This window comes from Oryctolagus cuniculus, chromosome 9 (assembly GCF_051225735.1).
Source record: "Oryctolagus cuniculus isolate XC-2025 breed Fujian yellow rabbit chromosome 9, ASM5122573v1, whole genome shotgun sequence".
In the NCBI taxonomy this organism is placed as follows: Eukaryota; Metazoa; Chordata; class Mammalia; order Lagomorpha; family Leporidae; genus Oryctolagus; species Oryctolagus cuniculus.
The window spans coordinates 80676604-80695532 of NC_142875.1; the positions used below are offsets into that span (position 1 = coordinate 80676604).

General features: G+C 38.5%; 1 protein-coding gene across 12 annotated transcripts in view; it reads left to right on the forward strand.

The window, feature by feature from the left end:
• The window catches only part of STARD13 (StAR related lipid transfer domain containing 13), a 585508-nt gene that overhangs the window by 242167 nt on the left and 324412 nt on the right, over positions 1–18929 (forward strand). For all 12 annotated transcript variants that reach the window (XM_017350153.4, XM_070049030.2, XM_089304231.1 and 9 more), the window contains one exon: positions 888–921. In XM_017350153.4, the coding sequence (XP_017205642.3) occupies positions 888–921 (34 nt within the window). The remainder of the gene's footprint in view (positions 1–887; positions 922–18929) is intronic.

An 18929-nucleotide genomic window follows, 5' to 3' on the forward strand; every position in this document is an offset into this window, starting at 1 on the left:
GATACATAATACAAAGAAATGAAATCAGCATGTAAGAAGGGCACAGGCAGAAGGCAAATCCACCATGAAAATGATGAGGAAGAGACAGAGGGGCAGAAAGCACAGCAGAAACAAAGAGTACCTAGAAGGGTACAATTTCCAAAGAGGGTGGGCAGCTTCACTGGCTGCTGTAAAGCTGCTGAGAGGTCAAGTGATACAGGAACTGGTTCAGCCCCAGGGAGATTGTTGGTGACATCAGGCAGTAGAGCAGAGGATGGTAACTTGACTTCAGTTTTCTTCTCAGTTATTAAATGGACACACAGTATCACCTAAATCTTAAGTCAGAGAAAAGTAGATTTAATGCATCTCCCCCCAAGAAAATATTATGCTCAGGATTCCACATGTCTTGTGTAGTCTCTAAAATCATTCAATCTTAATATGCCAGTTAGCATTTTTTTGTTTGTTTTTTAAATATTTATTTACTTATTTGAAAGTCAGAGTTACACAGAGAGAGGAGAGGTCTTCCATCCATTGGTTCACTCCCCAGTTGGCTGCAAGGGCCTGAGCTGTGCTGATCTGAAGCCAGGAGCCAGTAGCTTCTTCTGAGACTCCCACGAAGGGGCCCAAGGTGTTGGGCCATCTCTTACTGCTTTCCTAGGCCATAGCAGAGATCTGGATCAGAAGTGGAGCAGCTGGGTTTTGAACCAGCGCCTATATCGGATGCTGGCACCGCAGGCAGTGGCTTTACCCACTATGCCACAGTGCTGACCTTTTTATTTTTATTCCTAAAGGCCATTTGGTTATAATTTTGCAACCTGATTTTTGTTGTTTCAAACTCAATGATGACATTCTTGACTAAAGCATTGTGATTTTGAGATATTAAGAAAATTGTGTTTATTGTTTTACAGGTGCTCTCTGACAAACGAAGCAGAGGAAAAGCAGGTAAGTCTCTGATGGAATGCTTTACAGTTTATTTATAAAAGTTGTTCAAAGAGCCTTGTCTTCTCATATAATTGAAAGCATGCCATGAGTCTTGTGAACCCCTGGTAGAAAGTGCATTGCAGCCGGCGCTGCGGCTCACTAGGCTAATCCTCCACCTAGCGGCGCTGGCACACAGGGTTCTAGTCCCGGTCGGGGCGCCGGATTCTGTCCCGGTTGCCCCTCTTCCAGGCCAGCCCTCTGCTGTGGCCAGGGAGTGCAGTGGAGGATGGCCCAGGTGCTTGGGCCCTGCACCCCATGGGAGACCAGGAAAAGCACCTGGCTCCTGGCTCCTGCCATAGGATCAGCGCGGTGCGCCGGCCGCGGCGGCCATTGGAGGGTGAACCAACGGCAAAGGAAGACCTTTCTCTCTGTCTCTCTCTCTCACTGTCCACTCTGCCTGTCAAAAAAAAAAAAATGCATTGCATATCCAGCTTTTATTTTGAAATATAAGTGATAAAATAGGAATTAAGCATCTATGAGGGGAGGAGTTTTTATTTGTATGGTTTTTGTGCTTGAAAATCCAAATATTTTACAACTTTATTACATTTCTTACTTTAATGACTATGTAATCAAATATCTAATGTCTCCTTGAATTACCATTTCTCACCAACACTTTTGCAGCTGTTGTTTTTCTCTTGATTTGCACAGCCATGGTGGACACAACCTTATGAAATCTGTTTTCAGTCCTTATTTTGTATTATCATTTACATACTTACACAGAAAGGAACCATTTCAAAGCCCTTTGTGCTATTACTGTCTGTGTATTGTATCTTAAAGATTGTGTTTCTTGACTAGTTCATTCATAAGTTAAAACTTTTTTCTCTGAGTTTGTATCCTGCTATCTGATTTTTAAATGATCTCATCAAGGAATGTCTATAAAAGTAAGTCTAACGCTGCCCTTATCTGGATTGGTAATGGTCACCTTTTCCATCTTTATATATTCATTTTCCTGGAATATGTTGATACCAATTTTAGTTCATTCAGAAATCCAAGCCTCAGCTTCAGTTCCATTGAGGACCGTCACTAGATTTTTGGGAGAGAGTCATGTGCTATCTTCCATCTCCTGGGAACAGTGGCAAAGAGGCATCTACAATCGACCACAAGTCACAGTGAGTTGACTCCATGGAGGGGTCTTCCATGGGTGTGCTGGGCCCAACAGCTATTCTGCTGTGACCACCCAACAGAACTTGTTCCTGCTCTTCTATGAGATGCTTATATCATCACTGTGCATGATTTTGTCCATTCCCACTTTTATTTTGGGGACTTTATATAACTCTCAACCACTTGACAGCTAAAACAAAGCTCTCTTTTAAAATCATACAAATAGTAATTAGGCCATAACTAGAACCCTCTGTGCTTTGTCTCTCTTGTTAAAATTCCGACCTGAATTCAAGGAGCTGATAGTGCTTTTATGTCAGCAAAGAAAGTGATTCACTCCAGAAGTGACCAACTATGGGACTCATATGAATGAGAGGCTGTGGGAGTTTTAGACAAAGCATTTCCCTATTTGATAACTAGAATGTGCTAGATCTATTTTCTTCATTCTGCAAAGATATCCAAGTTACTCTAGCTAAAGAATATGTTTTCATCCTATAAACGCTGTAGTCAAGAAAGAAAAAACACCTGCAATTCAGTCCTGACCAGAAATGACCAGGATGTTTCCAAGAAATTAAATCTCTTAGAGGAAGTTCAGCCATGGAGGCACCATTGGGGTGTAAGAATCTTGTATTGGATATGGGACTCGGATATTATTCTGTCCACTAGAGATTGAATTGTTAGCTGCCTAACCACTCAAAATCAATTAAAAAACAAGTAAGCAGGCCAGCAAAAACTAGGAAAGAGTTAAATCAATCTTCACCTCAGTATTTACAGAAAGCACTCGGAGAAGGAAATAATGGTGAAGGATATTTGAAAGCAATTTTTTCTGCATTTGCAAATCAAGGCAGAAATTTTGAAGCCTGCAGTGGCATAGCGGGTAAAGCCACCTCCTGCAGTTCCAGTATCCCATATAGGCGCCAGTTCCACTTTCAATCCAGCTCTCTACTATGACCTGGGAGAGCAGTTGAGGTTGGCCCAAGTCCTTGGGCCCCTGCACCCGCATGGGAGACCCGGAGGAAGCTCCTGGCTCCTGGCTTTGGATCGGCATAGCTCCAGCCATTGCAGCCTATTGGGGAGTGAACCAGCAGATGGAGGACCTCTCTCTCTCTCTCTTTCTCTCTCTCTCTGTAACTCTTTCAAGTAAAATAAATAAATCTTTTTTTAAAAAAAACCTCATCTTTCAAATTAAATTGCTAACTTTTTGATAGTCATTCCATTTTGTTATTTATAAAATAAGAAGTTGCCTCCCCTAGTTTCTTTTTATTTTTAATTAAAAAAAAAAATCTGTTTATCTGAGGGGTGAGAATTTGGCACAATAGTTAATACACCACTAGGAACTCCCACAACCTATATCAGGGTGCTTTGAGATTGGGTGGTGACTCCATTTCCGATTCCAGTTTCCTGCTAATATAAACCCTAGGAAGCAATAGGTGATCACTCAGGTACTTGGATCCTATCTCCCATGTGTGAGATCTGGATTGAGTTCCTGGCTCCCAGGCCTTTGGGGAGTGAACCAGCAATTGGTGTCTTAACCTCTCTGCTGAACACCTGCCCCTCATCTACATTTCTGATTTGTCTCCCTGTCGTTGATTCATGACTGAAGTATCTAAGACCTCTCTGCATGTTTTCTCAGAGGTGTAATATGGCAGTCAGACTAAAGAGGCCACTAAATATATACAGATGTGAGGTGGAGTATAACGTAAAAGGAAGTGATCGTGACCCAGGCTCACCATTTACTTTTTTTTTTTTTTTTTGACAGGTAGAGTGGACAGTGAGAGAGAGAGACAGAGAGAAAGGTCTTCCTTTTTCCGTTGGTTCACCCCCCAATGGCTGCTGTGGCCAGCGTACCACGCTGATCCAAAGCCAGGAGCCAGGTGCTTATCCTGGTCTCCCATGCAGATGCAGGGCCCAAACACTTGGTCATCCTCCACTGCACTCCCAGGCCACAGCAGACAGCTGGACTGGAAGAGGAGCAACCGGGACAGAACCAGCGCCCCAACCGGGCTAGAACCTGGTGTGCCGGCGCTGCAGGCAGAGGATTAGCCTCTTGAGCAACGGCGCCGGCACCATTTACTCTTACAAGGGAATTAATCATGATCATTTCTTGTGTTTTAAAACTGCCCAATCCACAATGTCCTCTGACTGCAGTTACTGATTGAAAACTCACTGTAATACAGATCTCAATGTAATACAAATCTCAAGCAGAAAGTACAGGCAATCAGGTGGTTAAAGGCTGCTATTGCTTTCCTGTCAGATGAAGAGAGGACACTGTTATTTAACCACACTTGTTTCTAAGTAGGTTTAATGGTCCATTGAGACCAAAAGATCTCAAGCTAGTGATGTAAGAAGCATCTACTACAGCAACAGAGGGGTAAATCCTTAGAGTTTATGCCTATCATATCATAGCTTTTTTCAGATGCCAGTGAAAATAGAAAGGGATTGTTACACTGTGATGTGGCTTACCTAATGGAATGAAAAGGTGATCTGTTTTTGAAAAGGGAAGATGCATGTCCATAAATATGCCCACACTTTCAAAATTAAACCAAGTTGCCATGGTTGATTTAATTTAATCTTCTAAATGACTTGCTCGTTGTATGTGCTTTCATTTCTTCAAGTTTTCACATAGAAGATAACAGCCAACTTACTGTTGCTCACTCTCAGGGATATTTGGATCTTGCATGGATGCACCATTCTTGACAGATCATGTACAGTTCATTCAAAGACTGTAATAATAAATTTCTCTCTCATAAAGAAAAATTTTTAAACCTAAGGAAAATGAAATCACATCTGGAAAATCTCACTTGCTTCTTTTGTTTTCAGAATAATTTCACAAAAGCAACAGGGGCACTCCTGTCAGAACAATTCCAAATAAGACTTCACGGACATAACTATTCATCCTGCCTGCCAGAACTGTAATTACTTGCTGTCGTCTAAGCTTAGTGGTACTACTGTGTTTATTAGGCTCATTACCAAAAACATGAAGGAACTGACAGTAACAGAATTTTACAAGAATTAGAGATACAGATGATGCAATCAGTCAAAAATACTCACCAACTCCATTTCTTATGAACAAAAACATGTACTATGGAAGGTACCTGTTTTTTCTATTTCACTATAATTTAAATGTGGAGATAAATGCCTGAGTCCAAGAAATTCTTGGTACGTTTTAGCAATATCAATTTGAAATTATAATTTCAGCATAATACAGAATGTTTATTGAGCTTCTACTGTGTCCCAGGCTCTGTGCCAAGCATTAGAAATACCAAGATATATGAAATAAAATAATTCCTCCTTTAAAAAGCTTGCCTGACTTAAATCCTCTCAAAATGTCTTCAGTGAAACCAGAGCTTTTCAGTAAATTTGTGACTATTTGGTGAAATTTGCAGTAATTTAGTACAGTTTATAAATGGTGGTTTCCTGTGGCTATATATAGAAATGATTAGCACTCTGTGGCAATGTGCCATGAGGCAAAAGGAAAGCATTGCAGTATGCCAAGAGGAACCTTCATTGTATTTGATTTTAATTAGTGTGAATCCCTGTCTTGAAAGCAAGGGCCACATACAGCTTAAGAGCTTAGAGATCTAGTTAAAATTCAAACTTTCCCTTCATATTTGAGTTGCACCAGTTCATTCCCTGGAAAGTTGGTCTTAGTATATAGTTTTAGCTCTTGCAAGCTGCCAAACTTAAATATGGCTAGAGGAAACAAGAGTGTTTTCTGTTCTCCCTTCCTACCTCTCACAGCTGGAATTTCTGGCCTTCTCCAAGTTTTCCAAACATTTACAGAAGATCCCCTAGTAGTAGGGTAGACAAAGAAGTTGCTCGACCAGAAAATATTCAATATGTTTTGTAAAAAATATTTGTCTATTTAATTATTTGAAAAGCAGAGAGAGAGAGAAAGAGAGAGAGAGCGTCCATCTGCTGGTGTACTCTCCAGATATCCTCAGTAGTCAGTTCTGGGTCAGACTGAAGCCAGGGGCCTGGAACTCCATCCAGATCTTGCACCTGGGTGGCAGGGGCACAGGTACTTTTGGCCATCTTCTGTTGATTTACCAGGCACATTAGCAGGAAGCTGGATTGGAAGCAGTGCAGCCAGAACTTGAATCTACACTCCAATATGGGATGGCAACATTACAAGAAGCAGCATAAACCAATGTACCGCAATGTTGGCCCCTCAACTTATGTTCAGCCTTAAAATTCTTTTTTGGGGGGTAGGGCCTGGACTCCCACCCCTGAGCTGTCCCTTGTTATCACATCATAGCCACCCTGACATGGTAACCTCCCTCAGCCTTAAAGCGGTAGACACTGATCTCAGTGTCTGCAGTGATGCCAACCCCTACTGGGCTTCAGTGTGGTAAACTGGCACTCACCCTTCCTTGGGGATTTTGGCCAGAATCTGAGGTGGGTATGCATCTGCTCAGAAATCTCACCTACCATGGTACTCTGTGGCTACGGTTTATGGCCCATAGCTGGGGTTACAGGTCCCCTGATACGAGATTTGGGTTTCAAAGCATGGCATAAAGCAAGAGAGCAAATTCAGAGAGGCAGAAGCTTCCAGCAGTGCCAGGGCTCTTGGAACGTGGGTTGTGATGCATTCCACCACAAACAGCCATGCATCTCTGCCAGTCTGGCCATCCTGAACAGCTCGCACAACTGGAAGCTGTTGTGATATCCTGGGTGTTGTTTAAGGGCCTGCAGGCAAGGCAGTCCATGCCCAGTGCCCAGGGAGTTGTATCTGCAGCCAGTGGGGCCTTGGGCCCAGCCCCAGGAAGGAGGCCCACCCCTCGCTATCCTTAAGATTTTTGTTGACTTTGCATTGCTGTTCCATCTGCCTTAAATGTCCTTCTCTCATTCTCGGCATGGCTGTCCTATTCTCATGAGGATTAAATGTCACCTATTTTAAAACACTTTCTGCCCTCTCTCACTAAGGAGTTGACTCTTTCCCCAGCTAGTTTCTCTCTCAAGTTTGAGAGCACTTGTCAGAATTCTTCATTCATTTCCCTCCTCTTTCTTCCTCCCTTCTTCTCTTCCCTCTTCTCCCTTCCTTCCTTCCTTCCTTCCATTCTTTCCAATAGACAGGAGGGCACCTGTCTTGTTCACTTTCATCCCTTGTTCACTGTGATGCAGCAGGCAGCAGTAATACCATAGCATTGATCTGGTGATTCCATGGCCTCTTGACACATTGCTGAGTACTTCAATGTGAAAAGGGAAAGTCCAAAATAGTACAGAAAGATACAAGGTCAATTTTTATTGAGAGCCTATTATATACCAGGCAAACATGTTACATTCCTTATGTATACCCATTCATTCCAAACCTCGGAACCCTGTAATGTGGAAAGTAGTCCCCTCACTTAATACCTAAAAGACCATAAAGGTCAAGAAGGTAAAATGGTTCACTGAGCATCAGAGTTGGAAATTAGAGCTGCCGCTTTCTTATCTCTAAGACCATGAATGTTTATTAAACAAATACTCCCCAAGGAATATGGTGCATGGAGGGGGAGGTGTTACGAGTTGCTTGCATCCACAAACTTCCTCTACAGTGTTTTACATATTCACAAACTTACTGAGCAGGCACTATGATTCCTGATGAGGAAGACAAAGAAGAAAAGGTCATGTGTTCCCTCAAGGAACTCATAGATAGGTACGAAAGAAAATAAACACACCTAATACAAAAGGACTTAAAAATTTTTATGGAAAAATAGAGTTAAAAGATAAATTTAGGGATAGGCATTTGACTAAGTGATTAAGATGCCCATACCCCACAATGGATTGCACTCTTGAGTTCTGGCTGCTGAATCCAGCTTGCTGCTAATGCAGACCCTGAGAGGCAGCAGTGGTGGTTCAAATCACTGGGTTCCTGTACCCACATGGAAGACCTATATTGAGTTCCTAGCTCCCAGCTTTGATACACGCAAGTCCTACCTATTTCAGGATTCTGGGGAGTGAACTGGTAGATTAGAGCTCTCTCTTCCTCTGTCTCAATCTCTTTATTCCTCTGTCAATACATAAATACATTTAAGAACTCTTTAAAGAACTCTCATATAGAGGGATTAAGCACACATATATATTATCTATTATATCCCTGCTGTTATTTAGCACACAAACATAGCAAGATAAATAATCCTTAAAATTAAGGAAACATTATTGTGATTATGATTAATGAACCCTTGTTACCTTTATTTAAATGTCCCTTGTAAATATGAATTATTCATAAAATAATGAGTTCACAACTAAAACTAAGGAAATGGCTTGATCTTATGGTGGCTGTTGCTTCTACAGTCTTTGTCAGGAATCTGGACCTGAGTGAACCTGAAATAAGGGCAGGTCCATTGCTGGTGTCCCCCTCCTGTGGGCTTCTGGGAAATGGGACCGGTTTTTGTAGAGAGTGAGAGACCTTAACAGATGAGTTCATGATAAGAAAACAGAATGGCAGAGAGCAATCACAATACTTGGTAGCTAATTTTTTGGCAACAGGAAAATAATATTATCTTGTGGAAAGAACCCTCTACTATAATCAATAATGTCTTTGCAAGAAACACTAGAGTATCAGTTTGTTTTGTTGTTCAGAGCCATTTACTGCCAACAGTAGACATTTGCTGAAAAAGATCCTTTTAGGCTTACTTCCTATTTCATTATCTGAAAGAAAAAAAAATGTTCAACACAACATTTTATCATTTGGTCTGATGTCTAAAGCATGAGTTTCTCTACTTTTATTTTAAATCTAATGTTGAAAATTAATCATTATTTTATATTTAGATTTTACAATATACCTATACCTTATAAATAGATTTGAGATTACTCGATGTTTATTTTTATTTTTCATGAAACTGTAATCTTCATAAAATGTACATTAAAGCAAATAGAACAATTAAAAGGCAGCCATAATTTTTCTATCAAAATTATCTTTTATCAATGTGTTGTACTCAAATACATAATCTTGAAAGTACCACTCTTACACCATTATTTGCTTGTGATTTTAGTAGAAATAAAAATAACCCATGGAAAATTTTAACTCACCCACCATACTGACTGTAGTAGTATTACTATACTATAACTTTGATACATATTTGTCTTCAGCAACTAACTCAATCTTTGCAAGTATTAGTAGATCCCAATGATTCCTTGTAGGCTTCAGCTGCTTTGTGAAACTGTTCCTTCTTTGTATCCCTGGTGTCCTACACACATCAGACCTTTGGTACACTTTTTTGAATGAATAAAATAATTGTTCATTTTATGACTGTAACAGATCTGTGAGGTAAACAATGCAACTATTGATTTTACAAAAAATGAGATTAATAAACTTTAAAACATTTGTCAAATTTTGTACATCTATTTACTGGCATACAAAAACTAAGACCAAAATATTAGTCAATTTTTTAACACTCTAGAATGGAGGATTGCTCATGTTTTGCTTTTGTTATTCTAAAAATTTTCCCATGGCCTTTTGAAAAGATACATAGACCAGGGCCGGCGCTGTGGCACAGTGGGTTAACGTCCTGGCCCCAGGCACCAGCATCCCATGTGGGTGCTGGTTCGAGACCCGGCTGCTCCACTTCCCATCCAGCTCTTTGCTATGGCCTGGGAAAGCAGTAGAAGAAGGCCCAAGTCCTTGGGCCCCTGCACCCACATGGGAGACCCGGAAAAAAGTTCTTGGCTCCTGGCTTTGGATCAGCGCAGCTCCGGCCATTGTGGCCAATTGGGGAGTGAACCATCGGATGGAAGACCTCTCTCTCTCTCTCTCTCTCTCTCTGCCTCTGCCTCTCCTCTCTCTGTGTAATTCTGACTTTCAAATAAATAAATAAACTTAAAAAAAAGATACATAGACCACAACAGTACTAATAGGAATATAATGCCATGCACAAATGGAAGTCAAATATGTAATTTAAAATTTCTTATAGGTCCCATTAAAAATAAAGAGGTTAATCTTCTATTATGTTTATTTCTTTAGTTTTAAAATTCAACAATTTTTAAACATTTTGCAATATTGACTTCAAATGAAGGCATTATAAAATACACATAGATATAATTTTTTCTTGGGAACAAATATTAATACCACAAAGTGAGGGATTCGTGGCAGTGATCATAACATGGGGAAAAAAAGAGTAAATTGCCATTACGTTGTATGATTCAATGAGACAATATTTATAACTATACATCAAATGGTATAACATCCACACAATTTTTATACTGTATCTCTGTCTCTATATAAAATATATACTTATATTTACATTAACTTAATATATATTATATTGATATGTATTAAGTTATGAAAGTAATAGAAACTATGTGACATTTGTCTTTCTGGACCTAGCCTATTTCACTTAGTGTAATGAATAGATGGAATTTGAGATTAATAGCATTTTACTTATTCTAGAATTTCTAAAATTTAATAGCAATATACAAATTTAATGGCAAAATTTAATGGCAAAATAAAATTATTGAGATTTTTTTCTGCTAAGAATTCAAAATCTGGGGATATTTTTTTTTTACTGTCAGCACATCTTAATTAAGAATAGCCACATTTCTGGCTGGTGGCTGGAGTATAAGTGGGTGTTTGGTTTGGATCTTGTGGAGAACAACATTGGGTGAATCAAGTCCCAGAGAAGGGACTATCATCACAGCTTGCCTACTGTGAGTTAAAGTCTTTTCCTCCATCCTCTTCATTTAAAATACTCCTGATTTAAAATATAGGTAAGGATTATTGATTTTCTTAATGGGCTTATTGAAAACATTCCTGCCTTTTTCTGCAATCCAAAATTTCATTTTTATGTTATACATTTGTTAATACAAGACTGAAAAACAGTGTTCTTTTTGGAGGCACACCGCAAGGTCATTGGAATCAGAGAAGCCTGAACTTGATTAAGTCTGAGCTCCAGGCACTTACCAGCCTGTGATCTGTTCAAGCCTTATTCCTCAGGTGTGAATGTGGGTAACTATATACCTATTTGGCATAATCAGTATGAGTTAATTAGTATCAGTATGAGTTAATAGACAAAAAGTTCTAATATCATACCTGCATGTGGTAAATAAATAGTAGCTATTACTTGCATTATTAATAACTAGTTGTATACAAAATCCTCATAACCACTTCCATCTACAACTTGTATTTGCTGAGTAACTTAGAGAGGAATGATAAAGCCTTTTACTGCCAAAGTCAATAACTGAGAATACATGGAGAAGCCAAAGGGTTCTGTTAATATGTCAGATCTCATCCTTCATGTGTTATAGGAAGCAAGTCACATTCCATTTCCTCAGATATAAAACATGAAAAGTGTGTTGTTATAATACAGGAGTATTGTGATACATTAATATATCATATTTCTTAAAGTTTTATAGCAAGTAAGTATATTATTCTGTTTACTATTCTGAAAGGAAATACACAGATATCAAATACACTTTTATTTCAAAAATCAGTGTAATTCCTTAAGTGTAATAAATGAAATAAAAAGGAAAGTAATTTAAAATTATTGTTTATTCAGTATTTAATGCTCAGCTCGACTACATTAGAAGATATAATTAAATAGTTTGATATTTATAATGATCAGTTTGGATTTAAAAGAACTAAGACTATGAGAATCCATTTGATAGAAGAGTTATAGGTAAGAGAAGGATTGGTGAGAAGAGTACAATTAAAACCAGAGTTAAGATAAAAAGTAGTAACAGACAGGCTTTTATGAACATGATAGAAGACAGAAGAAAATAACATTAATTAAAGATTAGCTGCTAAGATAAATTGTCAGCCATCCACATGAAGTAAATGAAAGAGTTTGATTTTTTTTAAAGATTTATATATTTGAAAATCAGAGTTACAGAGATATGAGGGTGGAGGGGGGGGGGAGAGAGAGAGAGAGAGAGAGATATCAATTTTCTATCCACTTCTTCACTTCCCCAGATGGCTACAGTGAGGCAGGAGAAGCCAAGCGCTTCATCTGGGTCTCACACATGGGTGGCAGGGGCCCAAGCACTGGGGCCATCTGCTGCTGCTTTTCCCAGGCCATTAGCAGAGAGCTGGATTGGAAGTGGAGCAGCCAAAACTAGAACCTGTGCCCATATGGATGCCAGTGTCACGGGCAGCGGCTCTACCAGCTATGCCACAACACCCACCCCCACCCCCACGAGTTTGATATTCTTAGAAATGAGCTAGTTTTATTTATGTATGGTGTCACGATAATTAATTCCCTGTGCTATAACATGAGACAGAGTAGAAAGAGAGTATGACCAAAAATATATTGCCTTTCTTGAAATCCTATCACATGTCAATGCAGGCAGTAGGCCTCATATTTAAAGCCATTAAAGATCATTTCATTCCCATGGACAACATAAAATTGAGGGTGAATTATAAAAATAAACAGTACTGTGATAAGTAATAAAGAAATTGCATAATTGATTTATGGGAACAATATTGAAAAAACTTGATAACCCCATATAAATAAATGGCTTAAACGTACATGATCACATTCAACCTTTTAAAATAATGGCTAGATAAGAAATATATATATTCCTGGACACAGTAAAAATGGCAATTACAATAATTACAAATGCAGATTAGTACTGATGTGTTTAATTGACAATTCCTATGCATAAACGACCGTCCTTGGTGACATGATTTTCTACAGTGGTTAACAGTTCTTCACAAAGTTATGAATAAAACTCTACACCGTTCCCACAATGTACATGGTAGTATCATTGCTATAAAATTGAGCATGTATTAAAACCATGGAAAAATTACTTTCTGTCTACACATAAAATGAAATTAAGGTCTAGAGACTCATAATAATTTATGTGGAAAGAGATTTAGAAATTGTGTAGATTGCAGGGCAGTTTTTCACTGTGCAATCCTGTCCCTTAGTTTCAGGAATCAGGATATTTTCTGGCCATGGGATACCAAGTTCTATTCAAAGATCCCAACCACTGCAATAAATAAACTATGCCCCTCACTTTTTCCCCAAGTTCACTCCTTCTAGAAAATATAGAATCTGAGTTTCAGACTATTAACTAAAGAAAAGGAAAACAAGTACAACAGACTTTAGTATAGTGCTTTTCCTATACAATGAACTCTTGCTTAAACTAAGGCTTACATTTTGTTCTTTTGAGAATTTTAATGAGATAAAAGCATCTATTCTTAGCTCCAATAATCATATAAAAATCATCCTGTCTCTTGATAATAATCAGCAGGTGAAACTCTCAAACATCGATGAAGTTATTAAAGACATCTTTCTGTTGTGGAAAGAAACCACTTCCCCCTGCTAGAAAACTCTATGGGCAAGCTTATAAACCAGTGTCTATTCTGACTGACTGTGCAAAGTTTCTCAAAAGTACTATTGAGCTGTCAAGTAAGGCACAAGATGAATTTGGACTTCACAGAAAAACACATCCATATGACTACTGCTTATGTCATTTTTATTTACTTAACAAGCAATCCTATGGCTCTCCATAACATGCAGAAAGAAATCCAGAAACCTTTCCTGCCATTGAAGGTCCTAAGACTTCCTGCTGCTACTCACCACCCTGTCCCCATCTTCCATACTGCCAGTGGAACCTCATCCATTGCTGCCTTGCCTGCACTGCCTTCATTACAGGGACCACTCAGGCCAGACATAGGAGACCTGGAATTGAACCCCTATTCAGTCACTTAAAATTACTTCACTCTCATAAATGCCAAGCAAGGGGTGAGTCAACACGTTAATTTAATAAAATGCTTAGCCCAGACCCTGGTATGCAATATGTGTTCTGCAAGTATTAATTCCTTTGTCCTCCCTTTTAAAGACTTCTCATCCCACAATCTAGAAATGCACTGTTCTTGAGACATTCCCAAATTCCATCTCTGTAAATAGGTGCCTTAAGATGTCAGCCAGAAGTAATCATTCATTTATAGATCATGAAGTGGCTAGAGAGATTCAGTAGCTAAGAGCTTCATAACTAGTGAGGGAAAGAGCAGAGATTTCTACTTAGTTAGTCTGATCGTAGAGTCTGGTTTTGTTTTTGTCATAACATATTTTTTAACAAACAGCCTTACTGAAGATGAGATTTTCATACAATCCAATTCACCCATTCACAATTTACAAGTTAACATTTTCTAGAATAGTCAGAGTTGTGCAACTATCATCATAATCAATACTAGAATACCAAAAGAATTCGCTCACCCACGAGTGGTCATTCCCTATTTTCCCCTCCATCTTACTGCCCAGTTCCTGGAAACCACTAATCTGCTTTCTGTCTCCATTGATTTGCCTATTCTTTTTATTTTTTTTAACTCTTATTTAATGAATATAAATTTCCAAAGTACACCTTTGGAGTACAATGGCTTCCCCCCCATAACGTCCCTCCCACCCGCAACCCTCCCCTTTCCCGCTCCCTCTCCCCTTCCATTGACATCAAGATTCATTTTCAATTCTCTTTATATACAGAAGATCAGTTTAGCATATATTAAGTAAAGATTTCAACAGTTTGCACCCACACAGAAACACAAAGTGAAAAATACTGTTTGAGTACTAGTTATAGCATTAAATCTCAATGTACAGCACACTAAGGACAAAGATCCTACATGAGGAGTAAGTGCACAGTGACTCCTGTTGTTGACTTAACAAATTAACACTCTTGTTTATGGCATCAGTAATCACCCTAGGCTCTTGTCATGAGCTGCCAAGGCTATGGAAGCCTTTTGAGTTCACCAACTCTGATCATATTTAGGCAAGGTCGTAGTCAGAATGGAAGTTCTCTCCTCCCTTCAGAGAAAGGTACCTCCTTCTTTGATGACCTGTTCTTTCCACTGGGATCTCACTTACAGAGATCTTTCATTTAGGTCATTTTTTTTTTTTTTTTTTTTTTGCCAGAGTGTCTTGGCTTTCCATGCCTGAAATACTCTCATGGGCTTTTCAGCCGGATCCACATGCCTTAAGGGCTGATTCTGAGGCCAGAGTGCTGTTTAGGACATCTGCCATTCTATGAGTCTGCTGTGTATCTCGCTTCCCATGTTGGATTGTTCTCTCCCTTTTTTATTCTATCAGTTAATATTTGCAGACACTCTTCTTGTTTCTGTGATCCCTTTGGCTCTTAGTCCTATCATTATGATCAATTGTGAACAGAAATTGATCACTTGGACTAGTGAGATGGCATTGGTACATGCCACCTTGATGGGATTGAATTGGAATCCCTTGGTATGTTTCTAACTCTACCGTTTGGGGCAAGTCAGCTTGAGCATGTCCCAAATTGCACATTTCTTCCCTCTCTTATTCCCACTCTTATATTTACCAGTGATTTGCCTATTTTTGGCATTTCATATAAATGGGCTCCTAGAGTATTGGTCTTTGTAACTGGCCACTCTCTCAACACAGTGTTTTCAAGGTCTGCCATGATGTAGCACATCCTAGCACTTCATTTCTTTTCACTGATGAATTATATTCCATTGTATGGACATATGGCATTGTTTATGTATTCATCAGTTTATGGACATTAGGACTATTTCTGCTCTCTGACTCTTGTGAATAATGCTGCTAAGAACATTTAGCTACAAGTTTTTCTGTGAACTTATGCTTTTATTTCTTGTGACTTCTTGGAATGCTGGGTCTTGTGGTAATTCTGTGTTTCACTTTGAAAGGAAGAGCCAAACTATTTTCCAAAGTGGCTGCACTAGTTTGAATCTGCACTAGTGGATGTGTATGTTTTCCAAATTTGCCACATCCCCACCAGCACTTCCTATTATCTGTCATTTTGATTATAACCATCCCAGTGGCTGTGAAATAGTATCTCCTTGTGGTTTTGCTTTGCATTTTTCTAGTGACTAATGATGTCAATCATCTTTTCATATGCCTATTGGTCACTTGTTCAAATCTTTTCTTAAGGATGTTTTGTTTTTTTAAAAATTTTGAGGAAATAGCTCTAAAGAGAGATCTTCGTCCCTCTACCCCTCCTGGACTTTTGGGACTAATGTAATACCATATAACTCCTGCTTTATAAAAAACAGGAGGGAATGTTAGTAAAATGGCACAGTCCCAACACCATCCTAGGCTCTAGCCCCCACTGCCATTGCTGGAAGCCAGGTGGCCACATGGCCCAACCACCTGTGTCAAGCTCCATCCCATTCCTAATGGGATTTGCTGCTCCTGCTTCCCTGCCCAGCCCTCGGCAAAGTTTTAAAAGGACTTGTTCTTGAACAGGTGGCTCTCTTTCTCTCCATCTCCTGATCTCTCTGTCTCTCTGTCTCTCTCTGTGTGTGTCTCTTGATCTCTCTCTGGATCTCTCTCTTACACTCTCCTTCTCTCTCTTTTCCTTCTCTGCCCCTTCCCTCCAGTCTGTCAGGTTTCCCCCAATAAACTCTTCCCCTTAAAAAAATAAAATAAAATAAAATAAAATTTTGAGTTTAGCTATTCTGTATATATTCTTATATACAATTCTCTATTAGATATATGATTTGCAAATGTTTTCCCCTATTCTTTGAGTTGTCTTTCCACTTTCTTGATGTTCTTTGGAATACAAATTTTTTAAATCTTGATGATCCTAATTTATCTATTTTTTTTTGTCTTACTGCTTATGTTTTGGTGACATGTATAAAGAAGGTTTTGTCTAGCCTAACACAAAGTCACAAAGATTTACTCTTATGCTCTCTTCTAAGATGTTTGTAATTTGAGCAATTTCACTCAGGTGTGTGATCCACTTGGCATTAATTTTCATGCATGGTCTAAGGAAGGAATCTAACTTCATTCTTTTGCATGTGGATATCCGGTCACTATGGCATCACTTGTGGAAAATACTGTTCTTTTTTCCTATTGAATGGGCACTCTTGTTAAAAATGAGCCCGAGTTAATTTTAAAAGAGCTTATGATTCTGCCATTTCTACTCTTTGCCCTTCAAATGCTTTCATCCCTATAGACTGCATTTTCTTCCTTAACCTTACCATGCTCTTACACTCTTGCTTGTTTTCCTGCAGGCTTCCAACCTAACTGGTATATAGCTCCCAATTTTATCAGCCAGCAAATTCCTGCTCATCCTTAAAACTAGCTCATATGGACTCTCTGCCCAGTCTTTGTGGTTTTACCCCCAGAATATTATGTAAGCTACTAAAAGGTTTTGCTCTTCCTACTACAATATAATCTAGTTATTGACAGTTCCTTTGTTTTTCCTTTTCTTCTCAGTTTCCCCATTCTCTTTCTCTAAGTGCCTGGCATAGAGTCCAGCACACAGTAGACACTAGAGATATGAATCTGTAAAACTGAATCAATGAAAATGGCCTTGGCTAGGAATTTTAGAACCTCTAAGAAATTCAAGAAGATGTTAAAAAATAAAGCATTCAATAAATAAAAAAGCTCTTGCAAATAAAAACTGCAACTCACAGTAAAAACATTATCATTTTCTTCTTCTGATAAATTTCCTGTGGATTTATCATTGCTAAAGAATCATTAGGAACAGAAAAAACTAGTGAAAATTTTACAGGCCGATAAAATGTTTTATGAGCTAATGCACTTTTGTAATGCATCTTACAGACAGCATAACCAAGAATATTTTTAAATCAATTTTGTTAATGACCTTCTCTCACTTAGTTTTTATAGCTTATTTAAAGAAGATTAAGGATGTTTTAGTTTCCAATTTACAACACTTCAAAGTATATGCTTTGGGTTCTTTTTTTTTTTTAAATCAACTTACAAATGTATATATGAAACTAACATTACCAACAGCATCTGAAACTGATGTCTGCAGAACATTGCAAGAGACAGAAAATAAAAAGTGAAGTGAAATGAAGACATTTTTCTGAGACCCAGTTCTAACAAAAACCGAATAGAATGTTTTCTTTTTTTAGATAAAATTTTCTCTAATTGATGTTTTACACATTTTATAGCACACACTTGCATAAACAAATGAAAAATGATATAGAAAATAAAATTAATCATTTCATTTACTCCTACTGCCACTGTAGAACATCCACTTTTATCCACAGTATTCTTTTTTCATATGAACATTCATATACATACACATGTGTCTCAGCTGACTATTGCTATGCAATCAACTACCCTGAAAAAGGAAAGGGAGGGACTATTGGTAGATGTTGTAGTCCAATGGTTCACACCCCAGGGCTGGCTGCTTTGTTTGTTCTAAATGAAATGGAAGCATACCTGAGTGAAATAAGCCAGTCCCAAAGGGACAAATATCATAAGTTCTTCCTGATCTATGACAACTAACTGAGCACCTAAAAGGAAACCTGAAGAAGTGAAATGGACACTATGAGAAACAATGACTTGATCAGCCCTTGTCCTGACTGTCAAGGAACAACTTACTATTTTATCCCTTTTAGTATTTTTTTTGTTCTACTTAATACCATTGGTTGAACTCTTTAATTAACACACAATTATTCTTAGGCATTTAGATTTAACTGAAAAGTGATCTCTGTTAAATATAAGAGTGGGAATAAGAGAGGGAGGAGATGTACAGTTTGGCACTTGCTCATGTGGACTTACCCTTAATGGTAGAGCTAGAAATGTGCCAGGGGATTCCAATTCAATCCCATCAAGGTGGCATGTACCAGTGCCATCTTACTAGTCAAAGTGATCAGTTTCAGTTCAAATTGATCATAATGATAGGATTAAGTGTGAAAGGGATCACATAAACAAGACTATTGTCTGCTAATAATAACTGATAGAATTAAAAAAAGAATGAACGATTCAACATGGGAAACAGGATACACAGCAGACTCATAGAATGGCAGATGTCCTAAATAGCACTCTGGCCTCCAAATCAGCCCTTAAGGCATTCGGATGTGGCTAAAAAGCCCATGAGAGTATTTCAGGCATGGAAAGCCAAGGCACCGTGACAAAAACAAAACAAAAAAAACCAAAAAAAACAACAAACAACAAACACCTAATTGAAATATCTCTGTGAGTGAG